We start from the raw sequence: 22473 nt of genomic DNA, 5'->3' as shown, positions 1-22473 counted from the left end.
TAAGAACGAAAATGGCTCAAATCAATTTGTATAAATTGATTGTATTCACAATAATAAGAGGAACTACTGACTGGTATCGAATCAATGCAAGTACTCCCATCTCACTGTCATACTCGCTATCATTAAGGTTGTCACACAACCTATGTCTAAAAGTGACGGCGTTTGTTCTCGATGGATTTGACGAAACATATTTGATTTTTCGATGCAAATCATCACCATGTCTAATCAATGTCATAACACACGTAAACCATCTTCATGTCAATTGTAAACACCATGCAAACAAAATTTTAAGACGATTGCTCCAGTTGTTCTGGGGCCTTAGCGTTAAAAAATCCAATTTGCCAAATTTATAATTAACAAATATATATCCTTTCTTTAAAAAGTATAGCCTTATGGACAACATTGCGCCATTCGAGTCAATAAAAAAACATACGGCGCACAACTCTACTGAAAGATTTGAAAATTAGAAATGTTTTTACAGATAGATAAACAGATAACTTGATTCCGTTTTATAATTTAAAATCAGTTTGAAAGTTCGTTGAGTCAAACAATTATCATAAAAAATGTACCGACGACACTAACACTCTCAAAAACACTGTAAAATGTGATCATTTTGGCGTTTTTACGCAAATCGTTGCATTCGAAATAATTTATTCACTTAATTACTTTAAGGATTTCAGGTCTACACTATGTTTTCAACAGTTTTCATCGATTTATGACATCAAGTATTATTATTGCCCCTTTGATGCTTTCAATGTGATGGTTTCGGGTAGATGATGCCCAGGTTTAACTTATGGCCACGCCCTAAACTCTATCTGTCCAGTATAAACATCAAGTACATAAATTCCTGAGCGAGGAGTGGGGTTTTTGCTAGGAACAGTCCGATCGGCTTTTTTCAGCAAATCGTTGCATTCATAATGATAGTATTCACTTGATTACATTAAGGTATTCGGATTTACAGAAATTTTAATCAAGTTTTACCGATTAACAACATCAACTAATATTACTGCTAATATTACTGTCGTTTTAATGCCATCGATGTAATAATAATTGCCCTGGGAAATATTTAGTCAAACGTTATCGGCAAACTGTCAATTGTACCTGTCTAGCTTCTAGCCCGAACAAACCAAAAGTAGACATATTATGATGGAGTACTTGATACTGTTCGCGTCAGCTTCTGATTTTCATTTGACCTCAGGATTAAAGTGGTCAAAACACCCATTTTCTTTCATGTAAGTATAATTCAGTGTATATTACTTATTTTGAATTATGGGCAAACTCTCAATTTTACCAATCAACAATGAAAACATGATCACCAGAGTACTATACTGAAAGGTAAGTTCTCGATCCCAGGATCGTCTTTCAACTCTGCTCGCGTCTGCTACTTCAGGTTTATTTTCGCAGGTGATGTACGTACATCGGTACTCCTGGCTTCCCCACCTGTTCGTTACTGTTACTGTCATTCTCTATGCTTGAATCTATATACATGAATATGTCAAGAATCAGATAAAATAGTTCTTTCCCCGCGACATTGCGGGCATTTTACTATATATATATATATATATATATATATATATATATATATATATATATATATATATATATATATATATATGTGTGTGTGTGTGTGTGTGTGTGTGTATGTGTGTGTCTGTGTTTTGTGATAGACATGCATATTTGGCTAATTGCTTTGTTGTTATTGCTGCTTATTTTTTCCAGCAAAGTCTGATTCGGATCGAGAGAGTGATGAGGACAGTGCACGGAGGCAGTATAGTCAGCGTGAGATGTTTCTCCGAAGTGACACTCAACAAATGTGAAGGCACCTGTGAGTCCAGTGTCACGCCTAGTGTCCGATTACATTCGGGATTTAGAAAGGTGAGCTAATTATGTATCCATGGTTGCGCTTGGCTTTTCTATAAAAACGGAGAGCATCCGTGAGCGCTTCATCACTAAAATAAGGTGGAAAAAAACTGTAGTCAAAACAAATGTTTTTATTCAAATGTTAGATAACGATCCCGTGCTCACCCCCCCCCCCCCCCCATTCCCTCTAAAAGTAACCCCAATTAAATTAAATGTAAAAGCAGAACAACTGTGAAAAAAAAAAGAAAAAAATAATCTTACAGTATTGCCATTTCAAATTTAATTCCACAATTCTGCCTCCAACTCGATTAAACATATTACTCGATGTGACATCCGAAAGCAATTATGGGCCTAATTTATAAACGTAAACGTTGTAATGAACAATATTTTGCGTCAATTTTTTTGGAGATTTCCATTACAATAAATTGGGTAGCCAGACCTACAAATAAGTGCACGTCGATAATACCCCATTGAGATAGTGATTCACATCTAAATCAAAAAATACAATAAACACTTAGTAAACTGATGTTGATTGGGTTGACGATAAATTTCCAAGACGCGAGTAGAATGTTAAATGATTGATACGATTTAGGAGTAGGGCCTCATTTAATTTACAAATCAAAACACAAAGTTGCATTCATGTCATAAGTTCTTTATCACAAGAGGACGAAATATTTTTTCATAAAAGAGAAAACTAGGAATAGGCTTCAACAGTCGTGACGTCACTTCCCTCGTAATAACGCATAGCAACTTAGTAACTGGTTCTAAACTATCGGAACAATGGCGGACGCCCTTATGAAATACTTCTCCAACGAGCATAAAAGTTTCTCCAGAGGAGGAAAACATTATAAATCTGATCATGTTTTGACTTTTATACATTCTGATCACATGACATGTGAAAAAGTTCTAGCCAGCATGAAGAATAAAAAGTACCGATTTTCTTTGTTAGAACCAAGCTGCTCGTTGCTGGGCGGACGTGACATCAGACTATTGAATCCAATTGAAATGGTGTAACCTAGCGATAAAGTTGATTTATTCGTCAAATACAGTTTTGGGCCTTTTTGACTTTCCCTAAGGAGGGAAGGCTCGAAATTTGAAAAGGGCACTCTTCGAGGTCACGAAAAATACACTATAGACCCAAACTTGTATCATAAATTATCTCTTTCTCTCTTCCCCCCCCCCCCCCCCTTATCAGTTGCACAGAAAAATCGTTGTTAAAGTCATGTAGTATGAGGATATCAAAAAAAGTAAATACGATTTGATTGTATGACTAAATTAGAGGTAAATCCAAACTGTCAAGACAACATCAAATTGCTGCGCATTTCTCCCTGCGTTTGAATTGTTAAAAATCCGTAACAAGTTATGGTGACCCAATTCAATACAAGTTCGGTTTGGTGCAGAGCACGGAAATTATTTTTAAAGGGTGAAGGTGAGCCATCATTTATTGAGGATATCGCATCTTACTTGCAGTATGGTCTCCGTGACCATTGTTATTTCGGATTCGCGGAAAAACTTAACTTACTTTAGAAGCCAAATAAGTAGACACAAAATAACATTTTTTTCATATTGAAACTTGGATCTGACCTTTCGGGGTGTCACTCATCGGTGAAGAAAGTGAAATTATGATCATTTCATTATTTAAATACTGAGCTCCCATAGTAAAAAGAATTTGATAACTTGCAATAACCAAAAACCTTCAACAAGAGGTAAATATATCACATAAGAAAAAATAAATAAAATCATACATCATTTCAAAAAAAAGGTTGTTGCCCTTTATTTACGTCCTCCTTTCTAAAATAAAAAGGATGATTTTCGGAATATCACTTAAACTTTTCATAAATGTATTAAAACTTGTAAAGAGAACAGATAAAAATTCATACTGAGAATTACATGTTCTCTAAATTGCAAATAAATTGGATCTTGGTTAATTGAGTTATCGCCCATTGAATTTTGTTACTAAAAATATAACTCAAAAGGTAATAGGAAAACTATAGCAATCTAAAATCAACAAACTTTTTTGTATATTTTTGGGCGGTTTTTAAACAATCTTAAGTCGATGTCAAAATTTTAATGAGTTGTTGCCCTTTTTTCAGCCCAATGTGTCTTTATGAAACATTAAGAAAATTGTTGATAAAACAGATGTGTTGACAAAAGGCATGAAACAATACAGGGGATTCGCATGTGTCTTTGCAAGATTTGTGACAATGCTGCTCAGATTAATTACTTTCTTTGGCCTTCTTGTATAAATTTAATGCAAATATTAGCTGCTGGATTTGCTGCACTGATATTATAATGTTTGGCTAGGAGGATGACAACAATATCAGTATCTCGTGGTCTGTTTGAGGAATTGGGTTTGAAGGCCTTGAAAAATATAGGGTTGTCTGTCTTTACATGGATGCATTATCCCATTACAGAGATGCTTGCCAAAATCTGATAGACAGTCCTTTGACTTTTTCCATCCTGATATTGCTCAACAGATATATTATAAAGAGCTCTCTTTTGTCTGTTTTCATAAAATAAAACATGTTGCCAGTACACTAAAATTTTGACCAAATCAACCAAACTTTGCCGGCTGCTACGGACTTGTTCTTTTTTCTCGTGCTTTCTTTTATATATGGAGGAATATAACAGTCTTAACCAATATCTACAATTTTATGTTCTTCTTGGGCAATTGTCTCTCAGAAGATCATGACCTTTCCTTATCAAATGAGGCAGGCAGGGTACCATGTCTTTATACAGGAGCACAAAACCATTACATCAACAATAACGCTTCCAACGTTTCTCCAGCGATACAACTCCTTTTTTACGATAAAAGTGGACAAAAGCAGCCATGATATATTGAAATGTTACTCCCCGCCCCCTCCCCATCATCATCATCATCATCATCATCATCATCATCATCATCATCATCATCATCATCATCATCATCATCATCATTACCATCATCATCACCATCATCATCATCGTTGTTGTCGTCATCAGCATTATTATTATTATTATTATTATTATTATTATTATTATTATTATTATTATTATTATTATTATTATTATTATCATTATTGTTATTATTATTATTATTATCATCATCATCATCATCATCATCATCATCATCATCATCATCATCATCATCATCATTATTATTATTATTATTATCATCATCATCATCATCATCATCATCATCATCATCATCATCATCATCATCATCATCATCATCATTATTATTATTATTATTATTATTATTATTATTATTATTATTATCATCATCATCATCATCATTTCCGTTTCGCCTCCCAGAACTGTCGGTGTTGCCGTGAAACAAGCAGCAATTTACGGGAGGTGGTATTGGACAGGTGCACCCTGAACGGGAATGAAATCCCTGTACAAAAGACTATTACAGTCACTGAGATTACGGGATGTTCTTGTCAGCCCTGTGTCGACTGACCCTCGTTGTTACCTCCTTTACAGGACGTCAAAAATTCAAAAGATTTATTGTTGTTTAAATTTTGATGTTGCGATTTGGCAACAACTTATTGAGTCTCATGATGTTGTAATTTTTAAAATCTTTTGCTTTATGTGATTGTGATTCAGAGTGCAGATTATATGTTTGAAATTATATAAATTATTTATAATTTACGGGAGGTGGTATTGGACAGGTGCACCCTGAACGGGAATGAAATCCCTGTACAAAAGACTATTACAGTCACTGAGATTACGGGATGTTCTTGTCAGCCCTGTGTCGACTGACCCTCGTTGTTACCTCCTTTACAGGACGTCAAAAATTCAAAAGATTTATTGTTGTTTAAATTTTGATGTTGCGATTTGGCAACAACTTATTGAGTCTCATGATGTTGTAATTTTTAAAATCTTTTGCTTTATGTGATTGTGATTCAGAGTGCAGATTATATGTTTGAAATTATATAAATTATTTATATACATATACATATGACTTTCTACGATTCCCATGTATTTATCATTTTGAATGAGATATTTGTGTCCATTCCTGTTAATTATGGAACAATTGTATTTTTAGGTTATTTCTATTTACACTGATAAGTTTTAGTTATAGGACATTATTATTTTAAAGTACTAGTTAAGAATTAGGAATAATTTTACACCGATTTGAAAAAATGAAAATTTAAAGGATAACAATTACCTTTGATTTACAATTAATATAGAGAATATTTGCTTAATTATTTTAATCTCGGTGCTTCAACTGCACATAAGGTCCATAAAAAGTCGTTCTTTGGATTCATTAGGCCAATGGATTAGCAGATTACCCTGGTTTCTATAGCGTGAAATGGATAATAGAAATTAATTGCGACCCTTACTATAGGACGCTAGTCGATCACAAAGTACGTATTATATAATAACAGAGCTACCCAATCACTGCTGGGTGGACGGAGGTCAGAAAAAGTGTCGACATCACCTGTAATCAAACTCGGTCTCTTTTCATGTAAAGCAAGTGCTTTACCAACTGTGCAATCGGGAAACAAAATATAATTTCCTTTACAAGCCATGTCTTAACCATCCCCTTACTAACTACAGAAAAATCATCACATTTTTTTCCTTATTTGGATTTGTTTTGTACATGACAAAATTGAACGAAAAATCTTTTTTATATCTATAAGAGCTTAATGTTGTTTTGTAAAAGCTTGTTTTACTAAAGAACTTGAGGTTGTGATAAAATCCAATTTTTTTGTTGAGAAATTATGCATTTCGGCAATAATCCTGAAAATAGTCAGTAAGAAAGTTAAAGGTCTAGTTATGGAAAATAGTAAAATAACCGAGGCGTAAACCTCAAAGGTTAAGTTGTTGTCTCAAAAAAAAATAAACAACATAATAAATAAATAAATAAAAATAATAAATAAATAAATAAAATAGCGCGATGCCTAAAGCGGGGCGCATTAGCTGATTCTCTTTCAATTGTTTGTGCAATGTCTTCATCACTTGGTTAGGTGGTTTCCTAACATAAATAATGGCAGTCAACAACATTCCCTCTAACTCTAGATAGCGATTTAAAACAACTTAATGACGAAACCATATCAACATCACTGGGGACCTATCAAACATCAGAGAAAATGCACAATACAATACAGAGACAATTGGAGAATCTTCACAGCAAGAATAAGATAAACGCCGAAGCTACAAAGTCGATAACATCAAAAGCGAGAGTCTTTAATTCAAGTCAGGTCATCCATTACTAGTTTTACTTTGTGGCTAATTTTTTTTGAAGTTTTACATATGCTTAACCTAAAATCGGATTTGTTGTTTATAATATTTCAAGTTCCTAGATTTGGTATTTTGCTAAACATTTTTACAATGCTAATGATATTGAGATAAAAATATATTAAAAGTATTTCAAATGAATTCAAAATAAAGAATAGCTTACCAATGCATTAAGATTTATTTTTGTTACTTATTTACCATGAAATGGGGTTGTTTATAATAATATTATAATAAATTCCTATTTAGTGCGTTGTGATAAAGGGAAACAAATAATTTATTGTTGCAAGTTGGCTTTAGTTTGTATGATTATCTCCCATTAGTAGCAGTAGTAGTAATGGTAGTAGTTGTAGTAGTAGTAGTAGTTGTAGTAGTAGTAGTAGTAGTAGTAGTAGTAGTAGTAGTAGTAGTAGTAGTAGTAGCAGTAGTAGTAGTTGTTGTTGTTGTTGTAGTAGTAGGAGTAGTAGTAGTAGTAGTAGTAGTTGTTGTTGATGTTGTTGTAGTCGTAGTAGTTGTTTGTTGTTGTTGTTGTAGAAGTAGTAATAGTGGTAGTAGTAGAACCATTAATAGTGGTGGTAGTAGTAGTAGTAGTAGTAGTAGTAGTAGTAGTAGTAGTAGTAGTAGTAGTAGTAGTAGTAGTAGTAGTAGTAGTAATAGTGATAGTAGTAATAGTAGTAGTAGTAATAGTAGTAGTAGTAGTAGTAGTAGTAGTAGTAGTAGTAGTTGTTGTAGTAGTGGGAGTGATAGTAGTAATCATAAAAATAGGCCTAATAATAATAATAATAATAATAATAATAATAATAATAATAATAATAATAATAATAATAATAATAATAATAATTATTATTATTATTATTATTATTATTAATAATAATAATAATAATAATAATAATAATAATAATAATAATAATAATAATAATAATAATAATAATAATAATAATAATAATAATAATAATGATAATAATAATAACGCGTATTTTCTACAGCACCCCTTTATACCATATGCGCTCGTAAGCGCCTATACAGAGACAGACGTATACATATATATATATATATATATATATATATATATACATATATATATATATATATATATATATATATATGCGTGTGTGTGTGTGTGTGTGTGTGTCTATGTCTGTGTGTGTGTGAGTGTGTTCATGGGGTTATATACATATCATTCAATAAAATCAATAAAATCATTGCTAATTTTACTTTGTGGCTAATTTTACTTGAAGTTTTACAGATATATGGCTAACCTAAAATCGGATTTGTTATTAATATTTCAAGTTCCTAGATTTGGTACTTTGCTAAACATTATTACAATGTTTTATAATATTGAGATTATAATCTGTTAAAAGTATTTCTAATGATCAGCTTAGTAGTGGTAATTGTTTTTGTTTTTGAGTTGTTGTTATAATATTAGTAGTAGAGGCTCTTCAAAAATGTAAAATTCTATATAATTTTGCTGATATTTTATTTACTCAATCTTATAATGAAATTTCCCATTTGATTTAAGTCATTTTATTTTCTTCAAGAAAGCCTTATCAATATTTATTTTAAAAATTAACTTCTGAATTTTATTAAGCTCTTCCACCTTATGAGGTATTTTACTAAAAGTAACGTGTTCAAATTTACAAGCCGAATAGCAAAAGTATATTGTGAACAGAATCGGGCTCAGACTATCTCCTTGGGGGGTCCCGATGTTACTTTCGAACCGCGTCTGTTTTGTGGCCCCGTATATCCTTGGTTGTATCTTTGTGTTGCTGAGGAGAAATCGGATTATTCGGAGCTCGTCTTCGTCTACTATGTCTGTTAATATCTCCAAAAGTTTTCCTCTGTCGATCGTATCAAAGGCTGCGGACATATCGATTCCGGTTATTGTTATGGATATGTTTTCTTTGAGTGCCTTTGCTGCCAACCATTTATGTGTCCATACAACGTCCGATGTGCTCTGAAAGAAGTTCGAAAAGTCATTCCAAAACCAACGACTCATATTGAGAATGCAATCCCTAGAGAAATTGCTTATGCAGATGATGTCGATTTTATTGGATCAACACCAGCAAATATAGACATCATACAAAATACCCTCATGAAATATAACCTCCAAGTCAATGCCAATAAAACCGAATTTACAACAATATCGAGGAACAAAGAGGAATGGAAAAGAACAAAGAAAGTAGGCTCACTAATTGGAGACACCGAGGATGTACAAAGAAGAAAACAGCTATCAAACGCCGCACTCAGTAAACTCACCAATGTATGGATTAGAGGTGACAAAATAAAGAGAAAAACCAAACTGAAACTGTACCGTGCTCTTGTAAAACCGGTACTTCTGTATAACTGCGGCACTTGGGCGTTGACAAAATCCGAAGAAGAACATCTGGATGCCTTCCATCGCACACAGCTAAGAAGGGTACTGGACATCAAATACCCAAAAAAGATCTCAAATGAATCACTCTATAAGATCACAAAAGAAAGACCAATCTCCCTTGACATTTTACAACAACGATGGCAACTTTTCGGTCACATACTACGCAGGGACAAAAACATACCAGCTAACCAAGCCATGTCGGGATACTTCCAAAAACACGGGAACCTTTTCAGAGGAAGACCGATCACAACACTCCCTGTGATCCTAAACTAAAACCTCACAACACTTGGACAAAGCATTAGTCTCATAACGGCAGGGGACCTTGAAAATCTGAGAACCCTAGCAGAGGACCGGCAATATTGGAGACACCTCACACAGGAAATACTGGAAACAGCCAAGGCGACCCGATCTTTCGGTCGAGACGCGAAAAGCATCTAAGTCAAGTCAAGTCAAGTCATAGCAAAAGTCTCCTTGCGTAGGAATATCAGGCCTGCAAGTATATGCAGTAGGATGAAATATATAAAATCATATAAAATAACTTTACAATGAGGCTGGTTTAGATACATTGACATAATGACTTCAAGTATGCTCTTACTGTCGATCTAATATATACTTCATTAATTAATGTCTTTGATTGAATTAGACGTATAATGATCAATACATGTCATATTAATAGCATCCTGAAAAGCTTTAATGAACTATGTTGTCCGTAATGCCAATGCTATTATTTCGAAAGTTGTACACACGATATCAATATCAAGAATAAATAAATCTAAAGATATGATCGTTGCTCATTACTCGGTTTCAGTAATGTTATTTATATATTAATATATGTTATTATTTAATATAGATATATAAGAAATCAATTGGGGAATGTGTATGTCACCGGTTCTGTACTATTATTTTCTCCAATGCAGGTATCATTATTGTAATGGTGCCCATTATTTTATCTTATCTTATTTTATCTTATTATTTTACTCCGTCTCCTTCTTCTTCTTCTTCTTCTTCTTCTTCTTCTTCTTCTTCTTCTTCTTCTTCTTCTTCTTCTTCTTCTTCTTCTTCTTCTTCTTCTTCTTTTTCTTCTTTTTCTTCTTATTCTTCTATACCATTTAATGAAGAGAAACAATTGTTTTTTGGTTGCGGCCCCTTTTCCATAGAAGACTGATGTAGTCTTTCGCAAAATACTTTTTACCAGGCACATCAAAACTGTTGTGTACCCACAAATGAAGATATCCTAGATATCTGGGAGAAATAGGCATACATGGATCAACACTTAAAACATATGACTTCTTCTAAACAGCGTAAGGAGTTCACTAAAAACACATGGAAATTTCTCTTCTTTTCAATAATTCTCTTGAAATCAATTTGTTATTTCTGGTAAAGATAGCAGAATCAACGATGGGGAATCTATTTCTGCGTCTTATCTTTACTCATTCTCTTATTCACCGGTGTTAGTCTTTGTTTTCCTCTGTTGTGCCATGATAGCCAAAATATCCTTCGGATTAATAGCAAGTGGTTGTGGTCCAGTACCACCAGTCAAATTGCCTAACATAGAAAATCCCCGGACACCCGATTTCCCCTCATCGTCTTGTCTAGATGAGGTCTTGCTGGACATGGCGTTTCTCGTCATCTGTTGCCAGCCTTTTGCGGCAGTGGTCTGCTGCTGTTTCCCTTTGGAATTGTTTGTTTGCTTTGAAGAAACCACAGCAACTTCTGGTTTGGGGCACTCTGAAATAAAATTGACATTTTTAAATTGATAGATGAGATTGGAAGTGTTTTTAACCAATCGTGTCAGTGTTTTAACCTGTCGTCTGAAAACGATGTCAATTTGGAGTTAACCGCATTCGTAAAATTGAAAATTATGTTTAACATACATAATTTTAGTCAAAGTAAGTGTCTCCATCGTATCTTAATCTTTAACAATTCGGATTCACCTAATTATTTTCTTAAAGTCAAAACTCAATTCTCCTCGACAAGTTCATTCCAACACAATAACAGATAAACGCAGTGGGTCATCTATTGAAAAACTGTTCACATCAATTGAATTTCGTAGTATTATAGATAGTTCGAAGATGACGTCACTCTGGTCTTTGTTTTTGTTTTTTGCCATCCGCGTTTATGAGAAGTTCTCACTAAATTGTATTAACTAGACTATAAGCGTTCATGGTTACACACAGTTGTCTGTGTTGGCCAGTTATACTTCCGGATGGCAATGTTGTGAACTTCATAGACAAGCGCATACTATCTATACTCGTATTCTCGCTTTGTGGAATGCCACTCAACTTATGAGGTGCCAGTCATAGGTACGAGCGTGATTGTTTGCGGTGAAATCGGAGTGCTTGAAAAAGGTTCTTAACTCAATAAGAGAGAGGTCTTTTATTTCCGAAAATTAAAATGAATGTAACAACGCCTTTTAGGCGTCAGGCCTAATCCTCAATATTACGCATTGCGTTGACGCTTTAAGCAGATTTAGTATATTTCTCCGATATATGACAGTTTATGTTTTGCCCTCCCCTCAAAATTTCCTTCTTCCTCAACATAATTTTCTTAACCCCCCCCCCCCGCCCTCCCTCCATCCAGATTTTGCTTCTAATGGCTATGTGTAATGTCATTCTCATCGAGTGTCTGTAATCAGATAAAAGGTAATCTTGTCAAAAGTCTAGCATCGGATCCGTCTCCTTGAGCCAACACACATACCGCTGAACAATTCGTACATAAAGTGCGCCTCCCAGGTATGTCGTAGGGCATGAAATGAAAATAAATTGTCCTACTGCAAGAATAATTAATAAGAATGAATGAAGTATCGAACAGTGCATTGGACATCGTTAAATGTCTCTTATAAATGGGCATATTTTTCATTCTAAGTGTCCAGTGACAAACAATATGATTTCAAACATATTCTATTTTACCTGCACGCATCAACTGTTCCGGAGCTTTCTCTAACATTCGAACATATCGTTGATTCAAAATTCTTTTCTTGTAGTTTTCTTCTATCTCCTGACGTGAGCGAGGAACTCGGATTTCAACACAACAAAAAACAGCTACCACTGGTGATGAAAACAAAGCAAAGAGAAATAAATTTAAAAATCAATCCAGCAATGTCTTTATTATCGACTGGTTTTATTCGAAGTGTACTTATTTGCAAGTCTAATAACCCAAATTGTTAGGGGGTTATTGTTGTGATGGATTTACTCCCAAACTAACGCAAAATACTATACATTGAAGCAATGTTAAATCAAGCCCACAATTTCCCTCGTTTATCAGACCTGCAAAATGTCCTCATAAGTTTTACCTGTTTGAAATTCATTAAATTCGGGATTCTAACGTCGAATACACTAATAAATTGCCCAAATAGTGGATACAGTTTGATATTCTTTCAATAATTCATTTATTCATTCAATAGACGCGTTTTGCTTTTCTTTCATTTATTTTTTACACATCGTGGATCTATTTTACCGTACTTGATCAATCAATTCTTTCATTCACCATTTCTGTTTTTCTATTTAATTAGTCATTCCTTTGACTACACTATCTATAATTGATTCATATAACGTATAATCTACATATCTGTAATGTTTTACTAATTCCTTTTAAATAAACTAAGTAATTTTATTATCCGACCAATTGTTTAGTAAATGTTTTGTGTATTTGAGCCATTCATTTATACACACTTACTTGCAATGAGAAGGAAAAACGTGACAATGAAGACAATGTGCCAGATACGAAGTGGCCCTAGGACTTCCTCTTCGATGGCTGAAGACACCAAGTCGTCACCTACAACCTGTACCAGAACACCACAATAAACAATAAAATACAATGCAATTAAAAAGAAAGAGTTTCAGATAGCACATTTGTTTTATGTTCATTTTAAACTTATACATAGATGCAATGTCCCAACAATACGATCTATTTCTTGTAATCATAAAGTAGATTCGTGTGATTCATTTGTGTTAAAATGTAGTGCAGCCAGTCATTAGTCTGGACACAAACCATTAGGTTATATGTTACGTCTTTACTAAGATCAATTTCAATATAGCCTAATCGTATTTATTCTATGTTTCCAATACGCCCGATATAATCATTGTGAAAGTCAGTAATATAAAAATATCAGAAGATTTGAAGATAGATTTAAAGTAGAGCCACGGTATCATTCTCATATGACCATGTAACTGGTATTAACAAAAAATTATAGAAGAGACAAAAAAAAACCCCAAAAGAAAACAAAGAAAAAAAGCAAAACATTGCAAGCGTTCTTGGTACAAAGCAGTATCAGTCAAGTGCTGCTAATGTGTTCCAAATGAGTAGGGAATTACAAGAAAAGCATTCTGAAAAATATTAGCCCCCCCCCCCCCCCCCCCAAACGAAAAAGACGCTAGACCTGTAAATTTCAATTATTTTTTTCTTCAGTTTCGTGATGAGAGAACGACACCGTTTAATTCAAAGTGTCAACAAAACATGACAATGATAAGTGTTATTCCCTTACGTTTGTATCATTAAATGGCCCTAAAAACAACTATTAATATGGTGAAGGGCAATGATTATTATTATTTTATTTGGGGGGGGGGGGGGGGAATAAATTTGATGCTGAAGCCGATCATACGATTACTCTTTTATTTAAGGGGTGGGTCTTTATGGCATTTTAGCTTGTGTGGGGTCTTTTTTGTTGTTAGAGATTACTGAAAGGATAATATAATGGGAAATGAATACCTACCGTGGTGTTTTGAGTCACGTTCTTGATACATTTGACATTTGGAATGATGAAGAGCAGAGAAATGCCGTAATACAATATTACTTGGTACAGTTCCATTACGATTTTGTGTTCCTTTCGAAATCCGATATCATCCTGAATATTCTTGAAGGATATAATGGGAAATTGTGTACATCATTAGATATACTCGAATTCAAAATGGTCTGTCTTTAATCTACAAATCTAAATGGAAATGATCCGTAATAGAACATCCATAGTAAATGAAAAATGCAGTGTTAGAGAAAATGATATATATATATATATATGTATATATATATATATATATATATATATATATATACATATATATATATATATATATATATATATATATATATACTCATTTGTAAAGGACAAAGAAGTTATGAATTTTGCACAAAAAATGTATTCTACTAAATATGTAAAATAATACACATCTAAGATTAGTGGATTAATTAATTATATCAGATTTTATAATTATTCCATTTATGGTATCAATCAGAAACTAATGGTTTTCTACAAAATCAAAGTGACAAATTAGAAGTAGACACAGGGTGAGAAAAACATCTTAAAAGGGTGTATGGAACAGTGCCAGCCACGACAGACAGAAAATTACAAGAAGAAAAACAGCCCAATAAATCAGCCTGCCCCGTAACTTTGGGTGTATTTTTCTCTTTGCTTTCTCTGGTACTGTTTCAGACACACTTTTTCAGATCATTATTATGATTTTGTCTTGTAAAAGACGCAACACTAACACGCACGATCAAGATAGTGTTCTTGTAATTTCAATATTTCAAGTTTCTTTTCAACATCAAAATGTAAATTAGATGAGTTAAAACATCTAACATATTAAGTTATTGATGATTACCTACTTTTTATTTCTACAAAAAGTATATGGACTTAATTTGTCAGATATGACATTATGCTTTTTTAATCACGCAAAAACGTATTACATTCATCAAATACTCTACAAATTGAAAGATTGTGGAAATTAAATAAATCAAGGATTTTAATCCTTACCTCCTAGTCAATTCTGTTTCTTCCAACAACATTCCACACGAGAGATATAGTCGTCTGAGAATAAGCTAAACGTCAAGAATAGATTGGAATTATACACGGGCATCGTGAAACAGGCAATAGGTTTTAGTTAAGAACCCACAAAATTCTAAATACAAATGATAATTTGTCTCTATTCGAAATTATGTCTTGTGAATTTATTACAGAATATAACGAACGTATGACATTCATTCAAGTAGTATATCAATGTCGAGGGTACGCAATTTCCAATCCTAAATATTATACATATTATGAACCCACAACGCTGAGCACACCACAAGCTAATCAAAAATATTAATTCTATTCCCTTTTCTTCCGAATGAAAATTGTTAGAAGGACCAAGACAAGCAATGTGCAATAGTGGTATATTAGAGCCTCAAACCCAACATGAAGAATACTTGAATGGAAAACGGCCACATATCCAACACACCGCTGGTTTATAGCAATAAATAATTACATGAATATTAAATATAGACCAAATCTGACACTATCGATGGGAATTTATACACGGGTATGAAAGAAAACATCGCTATCCTTTTAACAAACGCAAACAGCCTTATCGATTTTCTAATTGACTATATTGATTTTTGATATGAATGTGGCTTGGATAACCGATCAATAAGATGCCAATAAGTCGGAATTTGTGGGCTCGGGGAGAGTGCACAAGCTGTAACGGCGAAATCACGTGTTTGATTAAAAAGAATGAGTGAGCTTTTTATGACGTTGGTGACTGAGCAGTAGAATGTCTCTCTTGTCTTGTGATCAAGTCAAGCGCAATGAACCTGACTGAAGATCCTGTCTTATTTGTTGGGGCGAATTACTCTCTCTCTCTCTCTCTCTCTCTCTCACACACACACACACACACACACTCACTCACACACACACACACACACACTCTCACACACATACTATCTCACTGAGTCATGAACTCAGGTTTGATGACTACTGCGAAAGTGCATTTAACAGGCGGGTCCTGTATTTGCTTGCAATTACTGATTATTATTTGATTGCATGCTTGGTATGTGATATGATCATAACAATTTCTCGGCTCCTCGTTTATTATTTTCAAATTGACTAAAATTGAGTGTTTTAGGAAATGCAATTAGAATCAATGACCATTATCATGATTGCCTTTTTCACCCTGGGTCAGGGTATAGGCCACAGACGAACAGTTTCCACCCTTCTCAATTGCCCATTGACTATTTTGACGTTATACTTTCAGAAATAACCGAAAAATGCGCATTGCTCAGCAACCAGTGAAGATTTTTTAATTCTGTAAACGACATGATATCCTTATTTCCTTACGGATATTCCCAGAAATTATGAAGTGCATCATTTTGCACAATGAATTTCTAGACGATTTTAAAGATGGCGGCCCACCTTGAAACTTGGTCAAAGGAGGAAATCAGAGCTGTCATACGTTTTTTGAACGCCAAAAGTCTGAATCCTACCGAAATTCATAAAGAACTTCAGAGTGTATATGGTGAGCATGTTATAAGCCGTACACAAGTCTATCACTGGTGTAATTTGTTTGAAGCCGGCCATTCCGACTTGACAGACAGGGAAGGGAGAGGGTGTTCGATAACTGCGACGTCAGAAGACAATGTGAAGCGAGTTGATGAGCTTATTCGTCAAGACAAGAGGTTGAAACTTCATGAAATCGCAAGCAGTCTTGAAATTTCGGAAACTTCTGCCCATAGAATTGTATTTGATGAACTTGGCTACAGAAAAGTCAGCGCAAGATGGGTTCCTAAGCAATTGACAGACAATCATAAAGAACAAAGATTGGACATCTGCAGGGAACTTTTGAGAAGAAGCAAGAGCTCACGCAGGGTTCACGGGCATACTGCCAACGCCAGCGGAGACTTTCTAGGGTACGATGTGACTTTTCTTGACAGCATAGTCACCGGTGATGAGACTTGGTTCCACCATTGCACCCCAGAAACAAAGCAAGATTCGATGACATGGAAACATCCATCCTCACCTGTCGCGAAGAAATTCAAAGTCATGCGGTCAGCAAAGAAAATAATGGGAACTGTTTTCTGGGACAGTCGTGGTGTTATTCTGTTCGAAACCTTACAACCTGGAGAAACAATCAATGCTGCAAGGTACTGCCAAACTCTTGACAAGCTTAGGGAGGCCATTCGCAGAAAGCGCCCAGGGCAGTTGACCAACGGGGTCATTTTGCAACACGACAACGCTACACCCCACACAGCACGAGTGACGCAAGGTTGGCTAGAGAAATATGGATGGGAGATTTTGCCACACCCACCACACAGTCCAGACCTCGCACCATCTGATTATCACCTCTTTGGGCCACTGAAACGTGAGATGGCAGGAAAGCGCTTTGATGTCGATGAAGAGCTTGTTGACCATGTGCGGAAATGGCTACAAAACCTTGACGGAAATATCTTCCGAGAGGGTATCTATTCCATGGTGCGGCGTTGGCAGAAGTGTGCCGACAGACTTGGCTGTTACGTAGAGAAATGAAGGACGAGTCAAGGTATGAACACGTGCACGAATTTTGTTGATAGCATAAAAAACGCGGATTTTACAGGCATTTTTCGGTTAATTATGAAAGAGCCCTCGTAAAAGAGCAGTGGGCATCCCATGTATATTACGTCTGACAAACTATCATTTAAAGAAAGCGCGTTAATGGTGGTTATAAATTATCGACACTAACCGCACTGTAGTAAAAATCTTATCCCCCCAAAAAATAATTAAAAAGAAATAATTACCTCCTAGGTTCTTTTCCTTTCATGTTGTAATTTAGAACGATTATGGTGATATGAAGATGGCAACCGATTTTATTTGTTGCGTCTTTATTACCCATGGATACGAGACAAACTTGAAATGTTGTAATGTATAATTAGAAATAAAACATTGGTTGATAACCAATGACGGAATAATACGAATAGTGTTTTTAAAATATAGTGGAGAACTCTCGGCATTTGATGAGAAATAAAAGAGATTAAGAATATACGCGACTCGATTAAAATTATTATAGTACTGTATTGTAGAAATTAACATAGATCGAGACGAACCTTTTGAGCCATCAACGATAAAATCGGTCCGGTAAGTTTCTAAGTGCTTGCAAATTATGATTATGGCAACAGGGTGGTCAGATTGCGATTCTCAAGGCCAATGTCAAAATAAAGGCCGATTACAATGCTCTAGCGGATATTCTAAATAACTAATTGAGTCAACGGGTGATAGCATTACCCTTGATTTAAAAAGAAAATTCAAGCTATTAGTATATCAATCTGTAAAAAATAATTTTATAATTTTATGATTTGCCAGAAATTCACGAACTCATTGGCAAAATTGCTACATAGGCTTCACGAAACAATGTTAACCCTGAGGCAATTTAAAAAAAGGAATAGATGAATGAAGATATATATATATATATATATATATATATATATATATATATATATATATTATATCTTTATAGGTTAACATTTATACGGTTGATAACAGAAAAACAAATCATATATATTATCACAATTTGCGGAGGAAGATTTTTCTAAATTTTACCACTTTTGATATGGACATTATACCACATTTTATTTTTGATGTGAAATTCACTCACATTACTTCAAAATGCAGGAAAAATGTATAATGTCACCCGGTTTGGTTAGGTGAAGATCGATACGGATAAGCTCAACAAAGTTTACACAGTCTAAAAAAACTATGCAAATAGTGACACGAGGATGTTCGAAAGCACTTGAGATTGAGAGAAGGACGGAATCTAATTATTGTTTTTTGTAGAAATAGTGGTGTTAGAACTGAACAAGAGGAGACTTTGTCTGTTGTCCATGATGAATATTCCTGATTGAAATTGGTGTTGTTATGACAACTATGTGACTGCAATGTCTAAACATAACACAGAGCTTTTTTTATTTTTCTTGGCGGACGGGGGGGGGGGGGTGGTTAGTTGGTATCTTACTATAGAAATACATACTTTTACAATACAATTTCAACGTTAAATTGTTCCTTTCTCCAATCCATATGTACAGCATTTCCAATAAATTCTGAATGTATCTTTAATCTCATACAAAGATCACTAATCTTCCCACGGTGACAACAACAATTAATGTGTAATAATCGAAGGGCAACGTTCACAATAAATTATTATTATTATTATTATTATTATTATTATTATTATTATTATTATTATTATTATTATTATTATTATTATTATTATTGTTATTATTATTATTATTATTATTATTATTATTATTATTATTATTTTTATTATTATTATCATCAATACTAATAATAACAATAATAATAGTGATGATGATGATGATATAGTAATAATAATAATAATAATAATAATGATAATAATAATAATAATAATAATAATAATAATAATAATAATAATAATAATAATAATAATAATAATAATAACAATAATAATAATAACAATAATAATAATAATAATAATAATAATAATAATAATAATAATAATAATAATAATAATAACAATAATAATGTGTATTATATAATGTGGATATGTGTGTATTATGCAATTAATATAATGTACAGATTCGGACGTTGATTAGAAAAAATGATTATCTTTAAACATAATATGTGAAGTGTAAGACCCTATAAGTTTGTTGTGTTATATAATATACATTATGTAGATATTCATCTTTTTGAGACATAGCGTAAGACGTTCCTAAGGTGTGATGAGATAGTGGAGTTATTTAGTATACATCTATAACACTGTATATTCAAAAGGTGTGATATACAATCACGTACTTTAGAAATACCGTCACCCTTTAAGGTTCAAAGCGTTTTAATCGTGCATAATCTCTTTACCAGACCCCCATATCTCGTTAAAAAGTTAATCAAATGATAGAAAAACAAGAAATTAATTACAAAAAAAATAATTAACTAAAACAGTCTATAAAGTACAATAGTCTCCAAAAGCAACTCATCTCATTTTTCAGTTTTTAGTTTTTCATTAAAATTTGTTTTGAGGATTGTCTTTATTTCTCTCTTTTTTCTGTGTTAATCTTTTCGTTTTCCTGTCAGGTACACTGATAGACCAATGTTTTGACAAAATACTATTTCTATTCATCAGCGTCTGAAAAATATAAATAAACCACCTCTTAAGAAATACATACAAGTGCACAGTTATGTAATCTCATGTTTGAGATTTCAAAAAAGTTTAATCAATATTTAGAATAAACCTCATATTATTATGACTAGTATGAATTTAAAGTTATCGTTTTAGTCAGTACACACAATATAAAGGACAAAGCGAGGCGTACATAATTGAGATAATTCGGGAAGTCCTAGGATTGAGAGTTTTTTTTTACCAAGAGGAGAATCATTTAACTTAATCGATATTTAAAGGACTAGTCTTCAGGCCAAAATTTTGAACACGAGTGGTTATAGAGTACGGCAGTTAACTGGTTAATCCGTCGCATTGGTCAACAGGAATGGTTTGGTTTGACATATAATGTCCGAGATACCGCTTTACTCGATAGGATTGCCATAAAGTATTCTTGAACGATCAAAACAAAAATCTACGAATATTGCTGAACAACTGTGGAACCTACCTGTTATTCATTAATTATCCAGATATATATCATAATGAATGCCATAGAAATTTAATGTGAAGCAAACCGCATCTTATTAATGTATTCACAAATCCTACAAAAGTTAGCGACTTTTTCAACAATTTTTCTACATAACAAATCGAAGATCACAGAAAAGACAACCTGTGGGTCTTTGTGGTCTTTGGTCCAACACTTTGCCTCTGGCCTGTAGGTCCTTTGTTAGAGTCCCGTCCCATAGGTAAATTCAAGTCTTTTGAAAAGGCTCTTCACTTACATTCTCTCACCGTACTCAGTTGCAAAACAAAATACATAGACTCTAAAAATCTCTCTGTCGAACAGAAACCAATTGTAATTACGCCCAAAAGGTTTAATGCCTTGACTTACTTGTTAAGCATTGATGTTGTGTGGGGAACCTGTACAAAGTGCGTAGTGCACATTTATTGGATATTGCGCTATATAAATGTTCATCATTGTGACCTACCGCCTCAAATCGGTATTAAGCCGGGATAAACCAAATGCCGAAATGTAAATGTCAAGTTAAAGTGAGAGAGCACAGTATGTTCAGTTAGGACAAAACGTGTCTTCCTGTATAAATCACAATGCAATTATTTTTGCAATGAATGCAAAATCATTAATCTTCTTTGTAACTGTCAGAGGCTACTGCATTAAAATATACAGAGATTTCAAGTTGTTATTCATCGCAGCAATTTTAAAAAATGTATTCCTTAAATAAGAGCAAATTGCGCAATAAAGGTATATGATTTCCTTCCGAATCGATGGATTCAGTTCATGGATATAGTCAATTGTATTCTTCGGTGTTGGTTTCAAATAGGTAATCTACATTTAATACAGTACTTTTAGTTTTGCGGGCCTCCAAGCGTTGTGGTAAGTTTCACGTTGGGGCTAACAACAAGCCATGGAAAAATAGGGATATTGTTGCGTATTCTGTGGTGACATCTGCACTATGCAGCGGAGCATTGTCCTGCATAAAAAAAAAATAACAACAAAAAAAAACAACAAAAATTGATTCCCCCAACCCCCAAGGGACAATTTGTCTTTAGGGTCTATTCCAAGGAAAGACGTGAAGAGCTCATGTATCAGTCGCAATGCAGCGCCACAAAGTTGTAAATTTCACAATACCAAACAGCGAGGCCAGGAGTCTAAGACGATTAATTCTGGGAATGAACCAAAGACCCAACCACTGTGCCACGCTGCAAAAAGATGTGTGCATTTGTAGGTATAGGCTCTGGTGTACTTACGAAAAGCTAGAACCGTAATTCTCCCTGTAGCATTGTGATATCGGTGACATTAAAACATAATCTATTGATGTTGTGCGCTTAGCCGAAAATCTCACAGCCTTCGCCAGCCGGGAATTCCTTTCCAACACACATAACTGTGTGTAGCCTTAAACGTTTATAGTCTGATTGATAGAATTTCTGGCTGGCTTAAAAAAATATAACAAAGAACTGAGTGACGTCAATTTCGTTCTATTTATAGAGCACTAACAAACCTGTTATCTTTTATTTAGGCAAAAAAACGTAGAAGCTTTCCGTGCAAAATTAAATGAAAAGGTTTTCTCAGCTGCACATATTCGTCTTCATCAGTCAATCCTGTCCCTTTAGATTGGAGTACATTTTTCTTAGAAATTAACAATAGTCGTG

General features: G+C 33.9%; 2 protein-coding genes across 4 annotated transcripts in view; one reads left to right on the top strand and one right to left on the bottom strand.

The window, feature by feature from the left end:
- Positions 1-7849, top strand: part of LOC144965429 (partner of bursicon-like) — a 40924-nt gene extending 33075 nt beyond the window's left edge. For all 3 annotated transcript variants that reach the window (XM_078900766.1, XM_078900767.1, XM_078900768.1), the window contains exons 3-4: positions 1720-1875; positions 5155-7849. In XM_078900766.1, coding sequence (XP_078756892.1) covers positions 1720-1875; positions 5155-5301 — 303 coding nt within the window. In that variant the 3' untranslated portion in view covers positions 5302-7849. The remainder of the gene's footprint in view (positions 1-1719; positions 1876-5154) is intronic.
- A 2682-nt stretch (positions 7850-10531) lies between these two features.
- LOC144965427 (uncharacterized) lies at positions 10532-15694 on the bottom strand. The gene is made up of 5 exons (XM_078900765.1): positions 15204-15694; positions 14169-14309; positions 13133-13238; positions 12367-12504; positions 10532-11185 (listed from the first exon to the last, which is right to left on the bottom strand). Exons 2-5 carry the CDS (start codon positions 14262-14264, stop codon positions 10896-10898), a joined length of 630 nt encoding a protein of 209 aa, XP_078756891.1. The 5' UTR covers positions 14265-14309; positions 15204-15694; the 3' UTR covers positions 10532-10895.
- Between the last annotated feature and the right edge of the window lie 6779 nt (positions 15695-22473).

The sequence above is a fragment of the Berghia stephanieae genome, chromosome 2 (genome assembly GCF_034508935.2).
Source record: "Berghia stephanieae isolate SIO BIC M18660-M18661 chromosome 2, UCSD_Bste_1.3, whole genome shotgun sequence".
Lineage (NCBI taxonomy): Eukaryota > Metazoa > Mollusca > Gastropoda > Nudibranchia > Aeolidiidae > Berghia > Berghia stephanieae.
This window is presented reverse-complemented; position numbering and strand designations above follow the sequence as displayed.

Excerpts from the sequence above, each read along its gene's own strand:
- LOC144965427 (XM_078900765.1), bottom strand. The coding sequence starts at position 14,264 with ATGGAACTGTACCAAGTAATATTGTATTACGGCATTTCTCTGCTCTTC. Across the intron at positions 13,239-14,168 it reads ACGTGACTCAAAACACCACG|GTTGTAGGTGACGACTTGGT; the intron begins GTAGGTATTCAT and ends GTTCTGGTACAG. Across the intron at positions 11,186-12,366 it reads GGAACAGTTGATGCGTGCAG|AGTGCCCCAAACCAGAAGTT; the intron begins GTAAAATAGAAT and ends ATTTTATTTCAG.